Genomic DNA, 27,198 nt, shown 5'->3' on the forward strand with positions numbered 1-27,198 from the left:
TTGCACCATACCCTGTGTTAAAGTGATAATGTCTTGCATGTAATTATTGGTTTTTATATTAAGTAAAAAAAAAACAACAAATATTTTCGGTTGATGTTCAGAAAAAAATAAAACCAAGACAACCTTCAGTTTCTAATCTTAAATCTAAGACTCCGGGATTTGCCTTAAAGTCTGGTCTAGCAAGTCCCCCAGAAGTTACCTGGTGAGTCTTGTCTACATAGTACCCCAGAATTTATCTTATGGGTCTAGTCTTCCAAGTCTCCTAGAAGAGATGGGGTCTTCCTTTTTGAGCATTGAACAAATAAAAAATATAGCTGAATAGAAATATATATGACTAACACATAGCTGGGTCACACTATATAAAGAGTTCAGAATCACGCTAATTAAAATGAAGTCGAGCAATTATGATTTCATGTTTAAAAATAAATTGTTCCTATTGCTACACTCTGCATACAGCTTCTAATATATCAAATCAACAACACGTCTTAATATGAAATTTATACGAGAAGTTAGCCTCATCTATGACACTGAGAACGTACCTTTTAAATAAACACGTCACAGCGTCTTCCTGTAGTGGATAAGATCAGACGACAGTTTTAAAAACGCTGTCAAATGAGGCAAGAAAATTATTTCTTTATTCTACTGGTAGATTCATGTTTAAATAAGGGCGAAAAGAAGAGGATACGACTGGATCGTCACTTAGTATTTATTACTAATTACAAGGATGAAAATTACTGCGTCTTATAAATGTTGAAATATCTCTTTCTTCTGTACATCCAGGCTTTGGAACAATGTAGATCTGTATTTCTTGGAAGTGGGTACTGAAAGAAACATAAGATAAAACAATATTTCAGCGTTATATATAAGTTATGTATAATATTATTGAGAACTAAAGGCAGAGTTTTGCAATGTCATTGAAGCAAAGTTCTAAACCTTGAGGGTCTACTTAAATTCAGACAAATAAATAATGAAAATCAGCCGGCCCTTGTAATATTAAGGATCATACGGTATGTACTTATAATTCGAGTCCAGCTGCAAACAATATATACCCTGATCTGCCTTCACATAATGCGCCGGTAGATCAGGGTTTGTGTCAGTTGTTCTCCTGATTACTCCTAACCAACTGTACAGACCAGAGTTGTTTATTCAAATGCTTAGTTGATGAAATGAAAACTGCCTGTGACAGTTACATACTTATTGCTGTGTGTGAAACAAAAAATATGCATCTATTTTATGCGTGTAAATATGTAAGAAACCTATGGATAAGTGTGTGTGTGGGTGTGTGTGTTCTGGATTGTTAACGTAGCGTTGATGTCTGCAGTGTGGCTGTTAATGGTGATGTCTAGCACTAAGGAATCGTGCCACAGACATGTAGCATCATGTCACACTCAGTTACATTATCATGACACCCGGCCGACCAGCCCTAACACTAACCTCTTAATGCTGAGCGCCTAGCGAGACAGCTGTTAGTACCATTTTTATAAGTCTTTGGTAGTGTCTGCAAATGTGTGCCTATCCTGGTACCCTTATAAGACAGTCGACGGTGGATATTTCTGGTAACAGATTGCTTTCATGTGCGTTTTCTCGGAGAATATGTAGTACAACTGATGTTCGCATCCGAAGAAACCACACTTCGGAACGATGCATATATGGTGTTTTTGTGTGTCACATTTGTTGTTTGCATGGTTGCTTCGCATTTTTGAGAGACCTTTTCTCATTTTTATATACATCCTATCGTATTACTCCATTTTTGTTGTTGCTGTATAGTAGGGCGAGTTTTGGATTTTTGTTGTTTGCTTCTACGTCTTTGGATTGTGTTTGGTTTTGGGATTTTTTGTTTGGTTTTTATAATTATGTTTGCTTTTTGTTGTCTTTCTGTTTGGGTCTTGGATTTGGTTTCGTTGTTTTGGAATTGATTTTTGGATTTGTCTTTTGTGTTTGGTTTTCGGATTTGGTTTTCGGTGTCGAGATACTAGTTGTTGAAAACATGCTACAAGACGGTAAAAAAATTAGTAGCCCAAAGTCATGATGGTTTCGGCAAAAATATGTGCTATAGTAAATATTATGACCTCATTTAACATGTCACATTTTTTTTTATATTCCGACAATTTGACAGGTTTATGCCGCTAGTACAGATTCTTCTATAAATTCCTTCAGAATACTCTGGGAGTCAATGGACATGCAGCTGCTTAACATTTGTATATAAACCACCACGAGCATTTCTTTACTATGAAAATATTCAGAACTCATCTATTAATTTCCTGTATTTTGCCAACGAATTGGTAATCAGTACATGGTATAAAGACTGGAAGAATTGTCAGCTGTGGAAAAACTCAAGAGAGAACGTTTGGTGATATAGTGTAGTTACAATCAGTTATACAAGCCTGTTTGTATGGAGTAGAATCATTCCATGTGAATATTGATCGGTACCATATGCTTGTCTGAATAAGTACACTCTCCTGAATGTGCTTCTACAATCACATAATAGTATCAAAGGCTGGTGTTTTGCCCTTTTTTGGAAACCCTTTGGGGCACATCAACCCGTACGAGATTCTACCACCCATGAATGTCTCACTCACGTAACGCATATTTGGTGTGTTTTCACCTCCATGGACACAATTAAAAGTGATCAACAGGAAATGCTCACTTTTAGGCTAAATTGTCATGGGGGAGGGGTAGCGACCAGGACGGGTGTAAGGACCACAAATGTAGCCAAAAAGGCAAAACGCCTACTCTGATAATGCTACTCTAAAATGCTTTGAGAGATTATTATTATTTCGCGTTTTCTAATGCCATTGTTGCATACATTAGTCATGATCAGTGTGATAATGTGAAACACTGTCATCTATAGACAAACAAATAGCACATGCACTTTGACGCGTCTTACGTTAGCAAAATCCGCACGTCTTCTTGCAGTTACCCAACATGAAGCTCTTATTGGACTGGCAGGTGTCCTTCCATGATGCACAATCCCCTGGAGTAGGCCAGATGTCCTTGCAGTCCTCAGCTTGACACAGAAGAAATGTTTACGCAAGTGATTGGCATAAATGCACATATGAACAAATTAAAACGGGTGGAAAAAAAGGAAAGCAAAGAAAGAAAACATACATACATACATACATACATACATACATACATACATACATATTACATAAAATATTTTTAAATAGCATTGTCATTCGATTTCATAACTCTAAATATAAATATATGATAAATTACAAAGTGAAACACGAGTCGTAAAATTTATAGTTCACACTGATGTTTACAACATTAAACATCTGTCATGTTTCATATAATTTTCAAAGAGAGAAATCTTAAATATGAGTGTAGTAACTTAATTACATTGTTGAAAAGAATTGTTCTAACTGAAGGAAAACTTACGCTTCTGTTGACCTTGACAGAATTTACAAGAGAGTCGGCAGTGTTTGATCATGTATGGTCTGTTGGATGTACAGTGACCCATGGCCGACCAAGTAGGGCACATGGCCGGCTCCTTGTCTACACACTCTTCCTGACCCTCTCCTGGAACATTCACTCGTTGTGATATTATATTATATTATATTATATTATATTATATTATATTATATTATATTATATTTGCTTCTCCGTGAACACTGTTGCAGAGATTCGTTCCATGGTTCTTGCTCCTTTCATTTCTAATAAAATGATTCTGATTCTCGTTTTCCCTTCTATTTCAGACATGCTGATTAAAATCTATACAGTTACATGTTATAAACAGATGTCTAAGTCATCGTAATGTGTTATGACTTAAAATACTTTGCAATTAATATTCAAAAATAAAACAGAGGTATTCAATATTATTTATTTATTTATTGCATTAGACATGGCATTTGGTGGCAGGCACTGCCTTATAACACCCTGCCCCCGAAACATTACGATACAAACTAGTGTACAGATCAGAGACCTAAAATGTGATGCAAACAACAGCAATAATAATAATAATAATAATAATAATAATATTATTATTATTATTATTATTATTAGTTTTTGAATGTCAAAAGTACAACTTTTGTAATATTTAACAAAGTGTATTTTACAGAATTCATCGTATTTTAAATGCACAAAGTTTCCTCATGTTTTTAATTTTCAAAGGCATACTGGTTGTTATACCTTATTAATTTTATTAATATATTCACGTGACGACATGTATCGTGTGAAGCTCATGGAGATAATAAATATTAACAGGTAGAGGTCAGTAAATATTATGACACTTTAATTGCCATATGGTGCATTGTAAGTTAACATATGTTTCCTGATCATACAAATTACTGTGTCCAGTCGCCATGCTTTTGTTTTCCCGCACTAGATATTATACTAATTGGTTTTCATATGCAATTAAGGTTTTAAAGTGGATAGAAAAGCCTTGATTAACGTGATATACGTATTTATGAGGGCCCTGCGTCTGGTGATTTACAACGTTAAGTTCTTATTATCATCTTCAGTCCTCGTAACTTAATTTACAGTGGGTATTTAAAGACAAAAAATACATATGTCCAAACCGATTTCTATAAGCAAACAATTGGGAGGAGAAAAAAAAAACAGATATATATATATATATATATATATATATATATATATATATATATATATATATATATATATATATATATATATATGGCAAAAGTTATTATAACAAATAGTTAAATGATAGTTGACATCAAGGATTGTTATTGAACTCAAATAACAAACTGTTACAGGAACTATCAAAGTATCATGTAAATATTTAAGTATATGTACGTACAAACCCTTTTATGTGGATGCGTGATGGACTTGATAGTTTTAGACAAGACATGCGTGATGGAGTTTTAGACAAGAAAGACATGTAGACAATATTGCTTTTCATTATTATTCTTTATCGTGAATACTCAACAACTTTCAAATAAAACAATAGATCTCTCAATTAAAAATTAGGGTACGTTTTTTAATGGATGGAGTGAACATATTATTTTTAAATTAACAGTCATTACATATTTTAGATGTAATACAGAATGAACACATTTCGTAAATATTGTAGATATTGTAGAAATCGAAACGCTAAACATTTTTGCCGAAAAATTTGCATACCCCATATATTTTACCAACTAACAAAGGGTGGAATTCGACTCTTCTGTCTGCTAAAAAGTTATAACACTAACTTTTTAAAATGTTTGGAGAAAATAAAATGAGTTTTACATTAATAATTACAAGAGCTTAAGAGCTGTTTCTAGTTGTTTTCAAGTTTTTCACAGCTGTAATCTTTCGAACTTAAACGTTATTTTTTATGTAAGCATTGCTACAACTACTAATAATAGTGACTCTTTCTCGCCTTTGACTGAAGTATTGAAAACTGACGTGGTGAAAATAACGCGTAACCATCCGTAGTATTTTATGTCTTGCAAACTAAGTTTGTTGTGGAACGATTACAATAATTATTGATGTAAACCATTCTTGCCTATTATGATTGTATTTTTCCTAGCATGGTTGCATTATTGTAATTAAATGATATTTAAAGTACTAAAATCATATAATTTTAATTATTTTCAGGTTTGATTTATTGGTTTGTAAGGCAGTCTGTTACAAATCTTGCTTGAGTCAAAAGAAGGCGAGTGTTTGCATTTCAGCAATTATTTCTGTATTGATTTCTTGTACATGAATCTATATTCGAGATTTAGGAAATTTGATGCGATATAGTTCATTAGTACACCAAGCTTTTACCTTAGCATCCCATCTCATTTGTGTCCTCCCTATCATTGGATGCCAACTATTGTTGACCCCTCTGATATTAATACGGCTACAGTATTGCTTTAATTATTTTGTACTGTCCCACTATCTTTTGAAGGCTGTAAGATAGTGTTGGCTGAGAACAGAGATTTTCGTTGATGTCACAGAATTGCTAAGTGGCTCAACCGTGTATGTGGCGATATTTTGAGAGACGTTTAATCAGTCTTGGCTCAGTGGCAGGGATGTAATTGAAAGACTTAACAAATTAATCAAGAAGGTTAGTATCCCGTCTGCCAGCCAAGGAATGTGTACATCAACCTCGACCTCTTAGTCAGACCCTTCGGTGGGAAAGGGTGGTTGGGGGTACTTTCGGAACAAAGAGGGGGGTAAAGCCAGAATGACAACTATGGATCTCAAAAAATGGCTCGTATCGGTTGGCACCAGTTTTCTATGAAATCTCCAAATTGCATATCACCAATTACAATACTGGAAAAGTTATTACAGTGTACTAGATTTGAAAAGGATTGTGTAAGTGTCATAACGTTATATGGAATTTTATGTTAAAACTTTGATGGACGAGATTCTTTAGATTTATTACCAGCGTGGAACATTCTTGCTATCAGCCTTAAGCGTACATGCGCATCAGTCTAATTTTATTCTTGACGAGACGCCGTGAAAAAAGCAGCCTGTTTACCTTTTGGCTTATCTTTTTTCCATGCTATTCTTTTTATTATCTCAGCAGTATGTTTTCAAATGAATTGGTAATCAGCCATGATAACATAAACATCGGCTACCACTAATCTGTCTTGGCGAGAGAGAAAAAAATCTTATAAACATGAACTTTTCCTTCTGCGATATACTAAAAGGGGGTGTTTTAAAATATTTATCAATCGCAGATCATAAATGAATGTTGCATTTAAAAAAGTAGTTTTGTTGACCTTATGTGTACTGAAATAATCTGTACCGTGTGCGGAATACATATATGTGGCACAGGGCACAGTGACATAAAACGCAAGCTGGGTTCAACACAATTAACTCTGTTATATGACAAATGTAAATGTTGAAGTAACATGAAAATGCCTAAAACATTACCGGCGCATAACTGGTCTTTGCATGTTTGTCCCTTTAGACACGTGGAACATGCTGCTCCCTTCTCGTATGGGTACTCGGACATGTCGTTGCCTCTGAACACAGCAAAAGAAAATGTATTGAAGGTGTTACACTGGTCAACAGTGAAATCATTACTGACTTGAAAAGGCCCTAATCTGTAGTATTTTGGTGTGCCGAACACGAATATAACCGTGAAAAATTTGTATTGGCTCTCGTTTTGAAGATATTCATATACCTCATTTTCTATGTTTCACTGTGTAAATTTCTCCAGTAGGACTGCAGCAACATCCGGAATAATGATGTAACATTGCATAATACCATCATGCTCACATCATCCACAGTTGATTGCATCATTTTCTGATGCAATGCAATACTAATGCCATGCGGCTGCTGAAGTAAGTTGACGTCAGCAGTGTACTATACATGTGTAGGCCTATTATACTAATGCCAGGCGGCTGCTGAAGCTGACGTAAGCAGTGTACTATATAAAGCCCAATCAGATAGGTTCAGCATTTAAAATATTTTAGACGTTGTGCGAGACAGTTCAAGCTACTGTTACATAAAACTTATTATTTTATCCATTTACGTACAATAAAGAACAGTAATGCCTCGAAAGTGTGTTAATACCGCGGACAATTTTTGCTATATTTGTGGGGAAGTGACATTTGCCAACCAGAAGAAAAGTATCAATTCTCAAGTGAAGAAGGCATATCATCTTTACTTCGGATGCAAGGTTGGTGACCAAGACAAGCCTTGGGCTCCGCATATATGCTGTGCTACATGTACAACACAGCTTTCACAGTGGTTGAATTGCAAAAGGTCATCAATGCCGTTTGCAGTCCCAATGGTGTGGAGAGAGCCAAGCAACCACCTAAATGACTGTTACTTCTGCTTGGTTCCTCCTCTTTCCGGCGGAATAACGAAGCGAAAGAAGTCGAGAATAGTCTACCCAAACATTCCGTCTGCATTGAGACCAGTTCCACATGGTGAGGGACTTCCTATTCCAGAACCTCCAGCAGAATATTCTCTTGATTCATCTGACGAAGACAAAGGTGAGTCGACCTGTTCTTCTCCTGGTCCATCAGCATGCAGTGATCCAGATTTTCACTGTGGTGCATCATCAACCCCACACAGAATAACACAGGAAGAACTAAATGACCTGATTCGTGATTTGGACTTATCAAAGAACAAGGCAGAATTGCTAGGATCAAGACTCCAACAATGGAATCTTCTAGAAGAAGATGTCACAATTACTGCATATCGAAAGCGCCACCAGCAATTGGAGCCTTTCTTCAGAAAGGAAAGTAATCTGATATTCTGTTCCGATATTGAGGGCCTCATGAATGCTTTAAAAATCACTCATGACCCACAAGAATGGAGACTATTTGTGGACTCTTCGAAACTGAGTCTCAAGGCTGTGCTTTTGCACAATGGAAACATTCTTCCATCTATTCCAGTAGCGTATGCTGTCCACATGAAAGAGACATACGATAACTTAAGGCAGCTACTGAATTCCATTGAGTATAACAAGTACAGCTGGCACCTCTGTGGTGATTTGAAGGTAGTTGCCCTTTTAATGGGACTGCAGCAAGGATATACAAAATACATGTGTTTCTTATGCGAGTGGGATAGCCGAGCAAGGGAAATGCACTACATGAGGAAGGAATGGACTCACAGGCAGAATGTAGCCATTGGAGAGAAGAATATCCAACACCCAGCTCTGGTTGAGGCTCAGAAAATCTTGCTACCACCCCTTCACATCAAACTAGGTTTGATGAAGAACTTCGTGAAAGCCATTGACCGGACTTTGCCAGCATTCCGATACCTGCATGAAAAATTCCCTCGACTCAGCGAAGCAAAGATTAAAGAGGGAGTTTTTGTGGGTCCTCAGATTCGAGAGCTTTTCAAAGATGACCGGTTCAACAACTTGCTGGAAGGTGACGCGAAACAAGCATGGAATGCTTTTCGCCTAGTTTCTACAAACTTCCTCGGAAATGTTAGGGCAGAAAACTATAAGGAACTAGTAGAAGACATGTTGATGAAGTATAAGAAACTTGGCTGCAATATGTCTCTAAAGATTCACTTCCTTCATTCCCATTTGGATTTATTTCCTAGCAACTGTGGTATTGTTAGTGATGAACACGGCGAACGTTTTCATCAAGATATCGCAACAATGGAACAAAGATACCAGGGAAAATGGTCCACTACAATGCTGGCTGACTACTGCTGGACACTCCTCAGAGATGCTCCCGAACAGCTGTACAAGAGACAGGCGAAGAAATCTAAGATGTAGTCAATGACTTGATTTTTTATAGGTAGGCTATTACAGTTGACCTTTTACTATTGGAATGCATTTCGTTATGTAAACATTAATTTCTTGCAGATTACAAAAAAACTACAGCCAATTTTGCAATTTGACTGTCATATTCGTGTTCAGCACATAAAAATTGATAAGAATTGACTAATTTTATTTCAGTAACATGACTTTTGTAAAAATTTGTTGTCCAGTGTTATTTATGAAAGATTAGTAAATTTTGCTTTGTAATGAATGTGTCATCATCGAAGGGTTTTTATTGTAGACCTTACTTTTGTATATGGTAAATGGTGTAAATCACATGGGAATAGAACTGTGTGTAAGCAATGCGGAAGGTAACAATGTTTCTTACATGACAAGAACACATGTTCTCATATTTTATCTCAGTTAATTCAATTCAATTTAAAAAGTTAAACAGATAATGACCCTCAAGTACATTAAGTTCCATGATATCTAAGCGTATATTCATTATCTCTAGATGAGCTGATTCGGATTCCTCCTTATCATAGTCTTGTTATTTAGACACATTATTATGCCATAAAACTGCCGTATAAACTCATTGGACGTGTTGATAGCTCAATCATACAACTTTACAGTTAAACCACAGTCACCACTTTTAACAATTGGGAAACAAATATATTTAAAGTCGACCAGGACGAAACATTTAAATTTGCTTTTCGTGTAACAAATAGTCAAACAATTGAATTTATTCGCTTTTTGACGGCATCATAAAATGATCTCTCTGAGTAAATCTGGAAACATTGGACAATTTCTTCTATCGTGTGATGCTATACAGGCTCGTATACTTTTATCTCAAAGATCTGAACCTCTTAACATAGAGTGGTGTTTAAAAAAGTATGGATATTTGGAAGCATACAGAAGGTGAGGATGGACTGTACTATTACTTCAGGTGTATGTACATGATAATCACTTATAATCTTACTTGTTATTAAAAAAAATATACTTACTTTGGATGATACCAACAAGCGAAAAAATTAGCCGCCCCACTCCATCCAGAGTTTTTTAGTTTTGCACAAGTGTTGATGGCACAACCAACTTTTTTTGTCTTTGCCCACACGACCTGAATGAAAGGGGGAACATGATAGAAGCTTATTTTCAAATAAACAAAATCCTTTAGGGACGAGCAATTTTCAATTTATAGTCAGATGTTTCACATGTTGGTTGGTTCTGTGATTTTTACAAGATGTATTTTCAATTTCGTGTGCAAATAAGTCACTAAGCCATTCCGTTTCTAATTTCAATATACAATGTTCAAATCAAATGGGGAATTACATGTTAGACTTAGTAATTGTTAACGATTATTATTATTTGTTCTTAGTATATTAATTAAAATTAGATTTATCACAAATACTCAGTTTATCCTGTGTTGTTTGTTTTCTTGTTGAATCTGGGCAGGGATAAATAATGAAACACGTGACTCAACCAAAAAAGAGAGGTTTCTCCACTGAATATTACGAGTGTTTAAGGGAAAATACAGTATTTAAGAAATATGGCAGAAATTTTTTCTATATTAAGTCTCAGCGAAACATATGTCAACTCTGGTGTGGATGCAAATGACTTAAAACTGGTTGGATTCACGGACATGTTGCCGTCTAACTGATTATAGTCTCGGCTGTAAAAATACTTTATCTGTTTGCGCTGATGTTGAATTACCTTGTTGTAAAGTAGCTGTGGATGTGGGGATCTCAATGTGACTACTGGGACAGCTGTGAAACCTTAATTGACATAATTAGGACGAAGACATATATATATAGTTATTATTGGTGATTTGAATACTAACCTTCCGATGCCCTCTATTTCTTCTAACGTTTACCGATTTTATGACCAGACAGAATTTATGACATCTGATATCTCACTCAGCGCGAACTACTATAACAACAGAGGGATACATCACAAAAATTGATTGGGGAGCTTTGAAGTTACATGACCTGCTTCAAAGTACAAGTTCAGAATTGTTAAAATTTAAACAAATAATAATTTTTAAATTTTTGTTAGTTGTAAACTAATGTTTGATGTTATTTCTCTTGTACTGCATGCTTACGTAATTTTGAAAATTAAAACGAAAGTGCACTTGACGGCTAAGTGTATTTTATGAATGCCACGTGTGCCATTGTTAGACTGATATGAATGTAATTACGTTTAGTTCTGTTGTTGCCACATAAATGTAACAAAATTTTTTTCTGTTGTTACGACATAAATGGGAACCTAAAAATGAAATATGAGTGACGTAAGACTACTGTGAGGTTGACTGCAAACCTTTATATGACCTCCTAATGAAGACTAATTGGTTAGTGGTATTCACGCATATATTTAGTTCTAAATTTGTCGAATTCGCCCGTTTGTGTATTCCCCCTAAAATAGTGACCCGTACGTTCAAACGATCAATATTGGCTCCATTCTCAACATAGATATATGATTAGAAAAGAAATCTAGTACTTGCAACTGCATTTATAACAGGTAACTAATCAGATAAACAATACGGTAATGCAGTTAATATCATGAAAAAGTGTACTAAAGAAAATTTCAGATATAATTTTAATGCATAGCCGTCAAGTTCAGATTTAAAAAAATTAACAGTGTATTGGAAAATTATAAAATAATTCTTGAAATATAAAAGTCCTTCAAATTATATTGCCCCATTATATTTACAAATGCTGACAATCAGCCTGATTATATGTACATTAAAAAAAGACAAAGGCATATTTCTTGAACAATTATTTGACATTAATTTCTACCATTGACGATAATAATACTTTCCTTTCAATTCACAATTCTTGAGCAAAAAAAATTTGCCTCGGTCATTTGAGCCAAACCATCCTATATATATATATATATATATATATATATATATATATATATATATATATATATATATATATATATATATATATATGTGTGTGTGTGTGTGTGTGTGTGTGTGTGTGTGTGTGTGTGTTATTTGATCAATTTAAGTTAATAAGACACCGGGTTCCATTAATATGTCACATAAGTTATATTTAGCATACTTGGGATGAGTGCTCGTTTACCGTTTCACAAAAACTGACTGGCCAATCATATTTCTTGAAAACAAGGTAGGAAACGTAGCAAACACAAAATATTTATCTTTATAAGACTGAAATGGGTAAACTTCTGAATACACAACCGATTTATTCATATCGCTGGTATGAGCAGTCTCCAGTATAAAATCAGCGACACTCTAGTAGCACGTGTATCACCTATTGAAGATTATAAACAAAAACTGTATTTTATCCCCTCACCTGTAGTATTATGGAATTATATTGAAATTGCATTTAAAATCCACCATAACGCCTAAGATCGGAAATCTAATCTTATACACGGTGATCACCAGGCCATAATTCAGTATTGGTGTTCATTGATAACTTGTTGAAAACTAGTATTAGACTTACAAATGGAGGTGTGGAAATCATTTTTTCTTTCCGTTTTTATGTCGTGCCCAACTTATAACAGAAAAATGAATTGTAACAAATATGCTTTAATTTAATATTTAATATGCTCCCGGCTGGACGTTAGATTTATCACTTTGAAGTAATAAACATTCCCAAGAAAAGTTAATAAACATCATAATGTTTAACAATGCATAATGCTGCTGCTCTCTCTCTCTCTCGCACACACACACACACACACACACACACACACACATATATATATATATATATATATATATATATATATATATATATATATATATATATATATATATATATATATATATATATATATATATATATATATATATATATATATCAGACTAAAGAAACGATGGTATAATCTCATGTTTTCTTCTTTCATAATACTTATTTAAACTAATTCCTGTGCTATACCTGTGTATAGTGGCAGCTCGCATAACAAGCCTTGCCAGCGTAGTTGTAGTTCTTGATTTCATCATACCATATATTCATAGAGTCCTTAATAAGTTCTTCATCGGTCAGTTTCGCATGGAAGGCTAGGTTCTCCCCTCGCCCCTCCATATTATTTGTGTTGTTGTGTTCAAAAGCACATCGAAGTACCCAAGTCTCTGCTTCATTGGCCAGCGTGTCATCCCATTCCTGGAACAAAGTAAGAGTCCTCAGTCATGATCTGGTCTGATTTTAAATGACGTGCTCCAGTCTTTATCTGGTCTTATTTTAACCAACGTGTCCCAGTCTTCATCTGGTCTGATTTTAAATGACGAGTTATGATCTGGTTTGATTTTAAGTGACGAGTAATTCGTGCCGTCACGTTCACGCTCATTCACCAACTTTCATTTGCTCATTTACTAATCGCAGTGACAAAGGCATGAAAACTATCCAATGCAGCAGATACAAACGTATTGTATTTAAAGCTGTATCAAACGACAATCGTACAAAAGGTTACGCTCAGGTTTCCGAAGATTTATTTGATGTAAATTAACAAAGACAAGGAAAAATCCTATATTTGTTAATTTGTAGTCCCTCTCCTCCTATATTTTTAAGGGAATTTAAATATATAGTCATTAGCGTAATTTCCGTTTTATTGAAAAGATCACGGTTTTTCAGGTACTGGGAATTGTCCACGATTTGAGTGTTAGATTGTTTCAATGATTGTATGTACAAAATAGGCGCCATTTACCATTCAAGAATGGATAGACCGTGCCCCCCTCCCCCGCAAGAAAAATATAAACAAGAAGCAAATAATTAAAAACAAAGCTTATTTTTGTATGATATTACTCATCGGGATGACTTACACTTACTATTACAATCCAAGAGCTGTTGGCCAAGAAATTCGGGGTTTTGTATTGTCAGACTTTCTTCAAATGTTATTGATCGGTTATACAGACATTCGTTATAAGTTTTCTCCATATTTGACTGTGTACGTACGAGATTTGTATAGATTGAAAAGATCTGCCTGCTATAATTATTTTTATCTAAAATTTTGTTAAATTATGTGAGCTGTTTTGGAGGAGTCATTAAAACATGTTTTTTTCTATTTTCGATAAGATAACGGCGTCTATATTCGATGGCCGAAGCAACATTTGTAAAAATTTGAAAGTTGGTTTTGTCAAAATGTCTCTTGTACATTAGGTCCAGTTTTGTCCACGATTCTTGAGAAAAGGTTGCATAAAGGCTTTAAATAATTATAATGCTTGAATCGACGTAATATGTCAAACTTGAAAGATTTTTTTGCTAAAATAATTACTGCCAAGTTTGGTCAAATTCATCTGAGCCGTTGTTGTTTTTGTTTGGTGGTGGGGGAGTCGTTCAAAGCTTACTTATTTGAGCAACGTCGGTCATATTTAATGGCTGATCGGCATCATTTGAACAAAAACTGAAAAGAAATCTTGATTAAATTTGTCAAGCAGTTTTTGAAAACAAGCAAAGCAAATATCGGCGGATGGAAAACGGGCCACGCACAAGTAACTAGTCATGACAGACCCACGTAAATGCCATAATCCCATTAGCTCACCTGGTCTTACGGTTAGATGAACTAAAAGAATGACCACATATTCAACAGTCTTGAAAATATATAATTCAAATATCTGTGTGTGTGTGTGTGTGTGTGTGTGTGTTGTTGTTGTTGTTGTTTTTGTGTGCATGTTGGATCAAAACAAATTTTAGTAATGTTGTAGTGATTAACATTTTACTGCTAGATGAACTAAAATAATGACCACCTAGATCACATGTATTCAACCGTCCTGAAAATATATAAATATATAGTGATTCCCATTTCACGCGGTAGCAGAGTTTGAATGGAGTTGGGTTCTAGTGGATACCCTTGCAGTTCAAATTTGTTAATCGTATCGTCTGTGGGATTAGTTCCATGATGATGATAATTTTGCAGTGATCTCTAAATTGAAGTTTCGAACAACGTATATTTTGGGGTAGTACACCTTTTCTAGAATTGTAATACGCATGTTTTTGTCTTTATTTGCTCTGTTTGACCCTTTATATACGAATGTTTATTTAAATTCCTTTGATCAACACGTAGAACCCAGCTGTATGCAATGTTTACATGGTTTGACGTAAGCGTCTACATCGGGAATAAGAAAATGGTTGAAAATATTCCTGAATGGTTCAACAGAATTTATTTATTTCGAAGTTGTGACTGTGAAATATCTAGAACATGACAGATGACATGAAATATTCTTTGCATATTTATAACTGATCAGTTGTGCTTGTCCTCGTATGTAGTAGTGGCTGACCATAATTAGTGTCACCATCATGTCTAGGTAAACTGCTGATCATAATTAGTGCCAACATCATGTCTAGGTAACTGCTGACCATAATTAGTGTGTCAACATCATGTCCAGGTAAACTGCTGACCATAGTGTGTCAACATCATGTCTAGGTAAACTGATGACCATAATTAGTGTTTCAACATGATGTCTAGGTAGCTTGCTGACCATAATTAGTGTGCAAACATCATGTCTAGGTAAACTGATGACCAAAATTAGTGTCTCAACATCATGTCTAGGTAAATTGCTGACCCTAGAGTGTCAACATCATGTCTAGGTAAATTGATGACCATAATTAGTGTTTCAACATGATGTCTAGGTGGCTTGCTAACCATAATTAGTGTGTCAACATCATGTTTAGGTAACTGCTGACCATAATTAGAATGTCAACATCATATCTAGGTAAATTGATGACCATAATTAGTGTTTCAACATGATGTCTATGTAACTTGATGACCATATATAGTGTGCTAACATCATGTCTAGGTAAACTGATGACCAAAATTAGTGTTTCAACATCATGTAAGGTAAATTGCTGACCATATTTAATGATGTTTAGGTAAATTGCTGACCTCGCTTAGTGTGCCAGCTAATGACAATTAAATTTGATTCATACTGATGACAGGTGATGATCATTTTGATTAATATTACATCCCAAACGATAAAGGTTCCGTAGATATCTGGGTGGTAATTCTGTATTTACTTTGTACGAGACCTACAGTGAAAATGTTGTGCGAGACTTTCATTCAAAACGAAATAGAATCAAACGATAAACAGACACTTTGCTTTCTCAGGATAATATAAAAAAATCAGTTGCGTCTCGTAAATTTCGTACCAATGAATTCTAAAATATTTTTTAGAAGCTTATGAAATTATTGAGAGGAAAGTTTTCAATAACTTCGGTGTGTTTGTTAAGCGAATGCAACATTCTTTACAAAACCGAAAACCAGTTTAATAAAAGTTGTTTCTCTTTTCGATCATGTTAAAGAGCTGTTTTCTCATTCATAACCTAATGCTGTTTTCATTAAAACCCTCCTAAATAATAATAATAATAATAATAATAATAATAAAAAATTGCAGTGTTTGTATGGTCATGATATGAGAGATAATTGTTACAAAATGTTCCATTATTGAGGAAAATGTGTGAGTATATATATATATATATATATATATATATATATATATATATATATATATATATATATATATATATATATATGCAATAAACTAACAACGAATAGTTCAATACTAGTATCTAACTAGCCTGAGCACTTTTGTGTGTGTGTGTGTGTGTGTGTTCTTGCAACGCTGCAGAGCACGTAGTAAGGAACTATTTTGAAAATTAATTAGTGTAATTGAAATTTAGCATACATCTGGAAGAACTAATAGTACGAAACATCCTTAAATATGAACATTTACTTTCTTCTTATGCGACAGAGATTTAATATTGTACTCAATAATACAACGGTTTGAATATTTAAAAATAGGTGTTCTTAAAAATATAGTGTTTGACTTTATCCCTGCCTTACCAGTAAGTTCATATTAGATGCACCCTGTTGTTTTCTGTAGTCATTATGAAGTTTTGTGATCAGGTCCTTGTACCCGGTTGCGGTTTTTGGTCTGACATACGAAATAGATGCAACCAAAAGCAACACTGCTAGTGTCTGCATGCTGCAAAGTCTGTAAGGAAAAAAGATCTGTCGTCAGATACGTATCTCAAACCAGTATTGCAAGAAAAGTTGTGACATTTATCAAACTTATTTAAAATTACAAAAGGGAAAAGAAAATAGTCATTAACCAAATGATGCAATAGCAAAATTAAAGTAATTTGAAAGTCATTTGAATGTGACTAAAAGTTTGTTAAGTGCTAGACCGTTTGAATTTGATTTGTAACAAATTGTATGACATATTGAAAAGTACACGGGTTAAGGTTATCCTGGAGTGTCTTCCAAACTTGTTTTGAATCTAATTAACGATCTAGCAGTAGTTCACTTGCGGTAGTGAAAAACGTAAGGTTGCGCTAATTTGAAACTCTCTATAATCTAGCTTCTCCTTTATTTAGAATATCTGAGTTCATATTTACTACTTATTGTTTAGTTTAAATCATTGTCTTGTGTGAGTTGTTTTTACTATTCCAATTTAAGTTTGGGCGGTTTTAACGTTGATTTTTTTATGCAACCTAGTGACGTCGCAACAATTTAATTATATTTTGGACCATCATAATTGAAATTAAAAATCTTTAAAAAAAATGTGTTATCATTAAAATGCTAGACTAAAATAGGCTATTTTAACGCCTCCATTTTTAAATTACGGTGCACTTGCTACAATTTGAAGACATAAGCGATCTCCTCTGACCACGTGGATTCGAGTCTCGCCTCAGCCAACGTGGGTATGTGTAAAACTTGCTAGCAGCTCCCCGTGGTTCGGTGGTTCGTACCGAGGTTTTCCCGGATTCCTGCTTCAACAACTATACTATCCGCCATGTACAGCCTACCATGTGCTGAAAAAGGCGTTAAACCCACAAAACCCAAACCAAACATAAGCGCTTCGTGTGTTTTGAGATACCGCTAACTAATACAGTTTACTTTAGCTAAAGTTCTCGTAAAAAATGATATACTAAATTCACTTACCTAAGTAAATTGTCATAGGTTACACTGTTTTTCTCGTTTCGAAAAACAAGATGCTGATCTGCCTCTCTTATACCCATCGGTTGCGCGAGCCGATCTCATTCATATTATATAATTATATGGAATGACATAATTAGCTTTTCTTTGATTAACCAATAATAAAAAGAATAATTGACCAATTTAATAATAAAACCTACTTTGATAGTTTATGACCAACATTAACTTTTGATAGCAATCTGTCACTTCCAGATACACCATTACAATTGTGTGTGGTATTTTATTTTGTTTTAAATCCGATCAGTGCGTAAAAAGAAAGAAATGTGAATAGAATGTGTAAGAATGACACATCATGCTAGTTCCGGCCAATCGAAGTCTGTTCGGTCTCAATATTTACATCCATCCAACCTTATATATTGTATAATGTTTAGTTAGGATCGATACATATCTTAAAAGTGTTTTCTATCCTTAGTGAGTCTCTTTCAAGACCAACTTGACAAACTGATATGGGGGGGGGGGGACAAGAAGCTGGATAGTCGATATGTGAAGCAGGAAATGTATTTTATAGTATATATCAGTGGTTCCTAAACAGTCCGATAAATCAAGCCCCTAAATCTGTGTTGATATTGATAGAGGATATGTCGGTCTGATGTAGCCTGTTTATGAAAATGTGCAATTTTGATGCATGCAAATATTTTAGGAGCATATCTGTGTACATTTTAAACACTTACCGGTATTTGGAAAATCGCCATTATCTAGCGCAAAGTTCAAAATGTCAACAGGACAGGGTATTATACTATTCTACGTGGATTTACAAGTCTCCAAATACAGGATTTTATCTGGAAATCGTATGTACATAATACCTAAAGAACACTGCAGCAGACGGTAGCTCAACAGCGGCGAGAAATACCGGTACGTGTATAAAATGTACATCAATGTGTGCAGACAAAACTGTCTGCAGAATTTCGCAGGATTTAATGAATAGGATATATCATCCCTAAACCGCCTAGTTCCCAACCTTTTCGAGTATGAGGACCCCTTTTAAACATCAACAAATTTTGCGGACCCCCATAGGTTGGGAACTACTGGTACATATTCATAAAAGACAAAGGTGAATTCAGAACGAAAAACAAAGATCGGTTGTCTTGTGTCATACGAGCAAACAATCATTAGATATTGCCCACCAATATACCGAGAATTGATTGTATCTCCCTCATCTATCTGCTCCTTTTTTTTAACGTTCAATATTCTATGTCGTTGTTTTATAAATTTCTGATGGAAATAGTCTGTCGTGCCTGAAATTTTTATAAAATAATGAAAAAGCTTACAAATTTATTTAATGTTTTATCTTGAAATTTTTTAACTAATAATTGGCTCCTGCAGTCAAGTGGCTATTGTTTTGCAATTCCTTTTCGCCCCCAATGAAAGGAAATGTAATTTGTATAGGTACCCTGAATAACAGCTTTAAAAAAAAACACGCTTGCTAAAATGCATAGATATTAAAGAAATTACTGACTTACAAATTCCGGCTTATCAAGTGAAAGTCCAGGTAATAAATTGCTCAATGGCAAATATTAGAGTGGGGTAGTTAATTCGTTATGTAATTTCCTGCATTTTTCTACAACTTTATGTCTGGATAAAATTCTTATGTTTCGGGATTGCTGAAAATAACAAACAATATACAGTTCTAAGAATAATGATAAGCGAAAAAGAACTGCGGAACATCAAGATAAGGAACTGGCTATTGGCCAGGGACTGGAGAGAGGTTATGAGAGCACGGAATCTGGGAAATGCAGAACAGAAAGATAACGGAAGTGGTAGTTGAATGTGTAGAGACGAGAGACTATGAAAGTATGGAATTGAGGAACTACAGAACAGAAGGATTACGGAAGTGGTAGTTGAATGTGTGGAGACGAGAGACTACGAGAGTATGGAATTGAGGAACTGCAGAACAGAAAGAAAACGGAAGTGATAGTTGAATGTGTAGAGACGAGAGGCTATGAGAGTATGGAATTGAGGAACTGCAGAACAGGAAGAAAATGGAAGTGACAGTTCACCGGGGAAAGGAATGACGGCATCAGAGCAGGGAAACGAGCTCTATCAACCACACCAAAGTTTCATATAATTGGCTGTGCTTTATATAATCAATTTTAATTCCAATTCTCCTCTCTCGCTAGGAATCTTTGGTGAACCTATGGTCATCAGGTGCATTACTTGATGGATCCAGGTGAGGTGTCGTTATCATAGACTAGGCTCATTCGGTCATCAACAAACACTTTTTTGCACTCTCGGAAGATGCTGAGTCTGTTATTTGTGGTTTAAAAGCCTTCATTGACTCAAACAATAAAACGTTAACTTCTACGTCTTTTGGGTAAATGTATATAAAGTCTATACTTGTGCTTGGCCCTTCCGAAACGGGTAACTTGATCCCGAAAGCACTCGTGCTGCTGGTTAAAAAAGTAATCTCTTTGCACCATATCGCATACCTTTTTTAATCATTAAAAAACTTTATATTGTATTTGATTTGTGAAAAAAATAGTTGTGTCATATTTCTTTGGTCACACCTAATTACAGAACATGATATTTGTTTCGCTCGAGTCACTAACTTTACATCTGAGACCCAGGGTCCTGAATATTGATTGTGTAATGTATTTTTATTTTGCATTGTTTGTTTTTCTGGTTTTTTTTTCTTCATTATATGTTACGGATAATCGTTCTTTTGACTTTACCTTGTCCAAAATCAATATCATTTTCTACCTAACCTAATCATTAATTTTGGTTTTGTAAACAAGATGTTTATCGCAGTCTCAGTCCAGAACAATGGAAATTCCCCCTGAAATGCCAGGTCTAGCTGTTGTTTACCACATTCTGTATTATAATTTTAGCATCCGGCTTCTAATTATAACTAAGATCGTATCGTGTAAACGTTTGGAACCTTTGAGAATGAACTTTTCTATTATGTAATAGTTTTTTTTATATAGAAGACTATATAATTTTGTTTATCTAAAAATTATTCATTCGTGCTGTAAGATCTAGCAGAATTAGTTGTATTATTTATGTGTCCAGTATTTCATTTCATTATTCAAATTATTTAATTAAAGATATTCGTCTCTGGAAATGCAAAGTGCTCAAAAATAACATTTTTGAAATAGAGACTTGGATTTATATTGAAATTCAAATAAGGATATATTCTTGGATTGTATTACTGCTGGCACATAAATACGACACCGAGTATCGCAGGCACATCAACGCTTCCTGCATTGGATTCTTTTTTGAATAACACTAAAGTGTATGCACAACTTTAATAATTATGACCTGTGTTAGAAATCATGTTTTTTTGGAATTTAATTCGCAAAACCGTAAGTTCTTTTTACATTTTTTACTTTTCATTCTAAGGCAATAAATTATCTGTTGCATTTTACGGAGTTTGTTGCGTCTCACCCTTTTCTATCAATTATTTTGCGACAATAGAGTCGTAGTAATTGAAACAGAGCTGAGGTAAGTTTGAGAGAGAGAGAGAGAGAGAGAGAGCTTTCGATGTCAACAACTGTATATCGCAAGTTTTAGTTGGACAAATTGCTGTTTCATTACAAGTGCAACATTGAGGACATAATCTGCAATTTGTCACGCAAGGAGAGATTATCAATTTGTAATCAGTAATTTGTAATGCAGAGAGATATTATCTATTTGTAATCGGTAATTTGTAATGCAATGAGACATTATCAACTGGGTTAAAGGAGATAAAATGCAGAAATAAATATCAGTCGGAGTATAGATCATCATCAGCCTTAATATTTGTTCTGCTGCTCAAAAAGTTGTGTAGTTGGCCCCGACGTATAGGATAGTAATTTCGTAAATAAAGTGCATTGTGCGCCTATTTTTAGAAGATCCATACAAATTTAAAAGGAAAGCATTTTTATTTTCTTTTGTTTGATTTCTTTTTAAATAATTTTTAGTTAAGCGCATCGCAAGTAATTGACTTGGCTGAAAGATATTTTAAAAATCTTTTCTGGAAACATGTATTTCTGGCTCGAACAATGCACATGAACATTGAAAAGGAGATAAGATTTTAGGCTGATACACAGGAGGGATTCTTGAAAAATATATAAATATATTTATCGAAAGAATTTTGTGTGGCTCTTGGTTATCACAAAAGTGTCAGATTTATTATCGCTTAAATGACAAACACGGATCCTCGCGAAAAAGCTATTAAAGAAACGGAATTACGTAATCTCATAACTGAAAGTTGATGTGTATGTACATTTTGAGCAATATCTATCTCTTAGGGCTCTTTATAACACCTGGCCATTGAGTGATAAATTATATAAAACCTGGCCATTGAGTGATAAATTATATATATATATATATATATATATATATATATATATATATATATATATATATATATATATATATATATATATATATATATATATATATATATATATATATATATATATATATATATATAATTTAATTTAATTAATAAACATTTAATTGTGATTCGTAAAGGTACATAGAAGAAGTTTCAGCTTATCTTAATTGTAAGTCAACTGTTTAAATGTTTGTCTTTCCTGGGGGACTTTTATTTGATCTCTAATAGCAGTTTCTTGTTTTGGTTTTTAAAAAAAAGGCTACCTAAAAGCTGATTAACAAGTTTCTGATTTTAAAAGGCGGTCTAAAACGATGATTAACAAGGTTCTGTTTCTCTTAGTGTTGGTATAATTGTTAATTTGACTTTAATGGAAGTTTGATTTTCTGTTTGGTGGTAAGTTCTGGTTTAAAAAGCTTCGGTAGATCATTTTAATGTATCCAGTTATCTGCCTGTTTTATTCAACATAAAGCCTTAAGCAAAATAATTCCATCTTTTCATTTCGTTGTAGCATTAATTGTAAAGAGTTTATTTTGGATATGTATGTAGGTATGTATGTATGTATGTATGTATGTATGTATGTATGTATGTATGTATGTATGTATGCATGTATGTGTGTGTGTGTGTGCGTGCGTGCGTGTGTGTGTGTATGTATGTATGTATGTATGTATGTATGTATGTATGTGTATCTATGTGTGTATCGATCTTTGTAGCTTGCGAAACAGCACCGTTCTAGAGAGAATTAAATTCGATTGTGCCAGCTTCTTTTTAAACTAGGTTATGCTACTATATAACAACAGTTTGAAAATAGGACTAATTTTATTTCCATAGAAGTTTTATTTTCGACTCATTCGAAGTTTCATATCAACAGAGAGACAACAGCTTTCTTCAGTGCATACAGTCTCGTGTTTGACGACCTCTCAATTTAAAGTCTAAATGGCTAGTGGCTAATGTGTCTAGAATTTTGATTTTTTTTTGGGGGGGGGGAGAACAGACAGTTATGCTGAACAAATAATCTGAATTTAATCCTTATTTATCACTCTTTACAGTAAATAAATAACTTAATTTATTAACAGCGGTCGCAGAATTACCCCTATTAGGAATTGTGGTCTTGAATGAATTACGCAATGCTTAACTGAATTTTCAAAATTAAACAATTAGCCAAGTGTCTCTCGAAGTATCTGACTCTCGACAAAAAGATTTCCAGTAGTTCAAGATAAGACATTTTTCTTTCTTGTAACTGACAAGTTTTGAAAATATGTTTGATAGTTATCAACAAGAACATTATTTTAAAATTATCTACTGTGATATCAGATTGACACTATTTTCCTCACGACAGACAATATATCATTTACGACCATCAACGACCATCAACGTATAATAAGAATTCTTCTGGTGGAAACCCAATGGCTGACATGGTGGCCATATTGGATGCCAGACTGACACGATCTCCATTTAGGATCAACTCGATCTTATAAGAAATCTTTTAGTGAGAACGCGCTGTCTATATGATCGGTTATCTATGAGAAGTAGTCATAACAATGCTTTCAAGAAGGCCATATTGGAGCTAAATCAGCACCATTTTCATTTACGACGTACTAGATGCAATCATCAAAAAGGTCTTTCAGTCAAAACCCCATGTTGATATAACGATTCATTCAGGAGTAGTGGCAAGGAAATTGTCACGATAGCTACTGTACTGTAGCAGCCACACTGGACGTTTGAGCGGCACCATTGTCATTTAGGACCAACTAGACATCAAGACATTCAAGATCGCGGCTATGGCTAAAAAAAAATTTAAAGAGCTTTTCTTTTGTCACAGACAGGTTTTAATTTTTCCAAGTATGAATTTATATTCGGCATTGTCAATGAATATTCAAAATAGTAGTTTATGCAATGTAAATTTAACAGGAAAATATTTTAAAACTAAGATTTTTCAAAAATATTAAATAACTTTGCAGTTTCTTTTCAAAATAATTTGTTTATCGTATTTCAGACAATATGGTTCTTTTTAAATTTACAATGTGATATTTTGTTTAAAAATGATCACAAATATCATAAAACATTATTCATTTGCAACGGATATTTATACTCTGTGAAACAGTTAGTTGCAAGTATTTTAAAAGTACCTAACAATCGAAAATTTTATTACATGGGAAAAATATACTGACAAAACGTCTGTTGAATAATTAATAAAAAATGTGTTGGAACGTTGTTGCCGGATAAATGTTTCAGACCGAGTTGAAGATACGGTTACAAAAATATAGCCATTACTTAAAAATACAATGTATAAATGTTAAAAGCCATATACCTATTATGTAATTGCAATCGGAACGTGATCAGTAATTAGGCTCCATTTTATAAAAATGTTAAATGCGCTTCAAAGAAACAGCAACTGGCATAAATTAAACTGCTCAAAGTAAAACCCCACATGCATAATATCTAAATTTGTTTATTGTGGATGGAATTGTGTCAATTGAATGGGAAGTAACTGACGTATCAACGGAATGTGAACTATTCCAGTGAACCGAGTTAAAGTGAGGAGCAAATAGTATAAATTGAAGAATAAAAGAGGTGATTGGATTCAATGGAGTTTTGGAAAGAATGGGAAGAAAACTGCTTCAGAGTAATTCCAATGTATGTTCTTTTTAAAGAGACTGAGGCACACACACACACGCACGCACGCACACACACAGAGATAGATAGATAGATAGATAGATAGATAGATAGATAGATAGATAGATTTTGCAGAAAACAACAGCTTTGAGATTTGATCACTCGAATCGAATTGAGTCGCGAATCTAGTATTCGGGTCACGTGTTTTTCCTCTTAATAAACAAACAAATTGAAGGATATGAAATAAAAATGCTCCATAAATTGACTATCTATAATCTTATATTATGATGTTCCAATATATATATATATATATATATATATATATATATATATATATATATATATATATATATATATATATATATATATATATATATATATATATATATATATATATATATATATATATGTTTCATCATGAGATATTGAAACTTATACAGCTGGAGAATAATAAAGTTGCGATACCACTTTGTTAATACGATCTCTTTCCATTTAGTGACTCTATCGCCCTTTTATTTCCATATTTCTGAGTATTAACTTTTTCCTCTTTCTCTCTGTCTCTCTGTCTGTCTGTCTGTGTGTCTCTCTCTCTCTCTCGGATAAAAAAATATCAAAATTTACGTCAAGACTGTAGACCATCTAGTAAACATTTATGTAACAAATGAGGAGACAATGTCAAAAAATGCAGAAAAAATTCCAAAGAACAAAACATAACACCAACATAAAAAGGTATACTTTAAGTATTATCTTTTCATTTAGTTAGTTTTCCACAAAAATCATGCAAACTGTCATTGTCAGTGACATAACTTACATAACTTGTTGCTATTCTATATTCTGTGATATCCCATCGTATACCTTTGAATCTCTCCGACAAACATTATACATTTTTAGGAAAAACTTCTGATTTCATATCGTAATAACATTGCTTAATTAGAGATTTGAACACTCATCACATTCATGTTTGAAATTGTTGGAGAAATAGCCGATAGATGAGTGTTGATTTCAAAGTGAAAGTAAAAGACAACTGAAATATACAATGCACGTTTCAATGCACGAACAAACATCGCAAGGAACCGGTCTATACAAATCAACTTATGATAGTTGAAATCTTTTGTTTAAAGACGCTACCATCTGAGGTTTGTTGGACACGTGATGTTTCTACAATACGCTCGCGCAACAATGTTCACTGTAACACGAATCCGCACAAGAAATGTGCCAATAAAATTTAAATATCTTTTTCCACGAGAAAGACATTAATCTGACGAAATACATAATTTGAAGCATTATACATGAGAGCTAAACTGCTTTAAAGTCACTCTTCTAAAATGATTGTAAAATTTCGGAATATTTTAATCAATGATGTATTACAACCGTTAATCGTATTCGTACAGAATGGAGAAAAAATACATGCAAATGCATTGTTTTTGTCTTAAATATATAAATAAAATCCACTTCTTTTAGATAAAAGAGGAACAATTTTGTATTGTCACTTGTACCACTCGTGAAATATTTCCTTATATTTACTCAAAACAAGTAGACGCAATAATTAGAATAAGTAAACTGACAATGTCCACACACACCATTATTTTAGACACTTTTTTAAGTTTTTCTTACTTTAACACCTGTAATGTTGCAAACTTGATGATCGAATGTACGTGAAGAATTTAGTTTCTTTAAATGAATTAATTTGTTTGTACAAAACGACATATCATAAAGAAGCATGGTCTCATCTGTCTCATGTCCAAATACAGGACTTATTTCTAACGTGAAAATTAAATGCAGAGGGGACAAACACATAATTTTGCTTACTGCTTATAGAGTTATCAAGGAACGTCACTGCAATATAGAAAGGAAAAGAAAAAAAAAAAGAGAACGGGTAAGATACGTTACGATGAGAAACAGACTAATACTTACAACCCATCATTCACACCTACAAACAAACACAACGTTGTATATGGACAGCTGGGTAAAATATTTAAGATATACCTCAACAGACTAAACACATACTCGCTTACAAATAAACCTATATAATAATAATAATAATAATAATAATAATAAACTATCTTTAACGAGGATAACACATTTGGTCATGGCTGACCCATCTGCCATGTGGTCCTCAGTTTTTGTAACAAAATAATAAAAAATAGAAGTTCATGCACATAACCATGTATCGTCGCACACTCATTCGTACATATTTGACATGAATGAC

General features: G+C 33.8%; 1 protein-coding gene across 1 annotated transcript; it reads right to left on the reverse strand.

The window, feature by feature from the left end:
• Positions 1 to 692: 692 nt before the first annotated feature.
• LOC149803182 (GLIPR1-like protein 1) lies at positions 693 to 18,063 on the reverse strand. The gene is made up of 8 exons (XM_089951351.1): positions 18,008 to 18,063; positions 16,907 to 17,057; positions 13,009 to 13,233; positions 10,114 to 10,226; positions 6,814 to 6,905; positions 3,382 to 3,522; positions 2,888 to 3,007; positions 693 to 821 (listed from the first exon to the last, which is right to left on the reverse strand). Exons 2-7 carry the CDS (start codon positions 17,045 to 17,047, stop codon positions 2,889 to 2,891), a joined length of 831 nt encoding a protein of 276 aa, XP_089807477.1. The 5' UTR covers positions 17,048 to 17,057; positions 18,008 to 18,063; the 3' UTR covers positions 693 to 821; position 2,888.
• Positions 18,064 to 27,198: the final 9,135 nt, after the last annotated feature.

Source organism: Sinohyriopsis cumingii, chromosome 3, assembly GCF_028554795.1.
Source record: "Sinohyriopsis cumingii isolate HCF-2022 chromosome 3, ASM2855479v2, whole genome shotgun sequence".
Lineage (NCBI taxonomy): Eukaryota > Metazoa > Mollusca > Bivalvia > Unionida > Unionidae > Sinohyriopsis > Sinohyriopsis cumingii.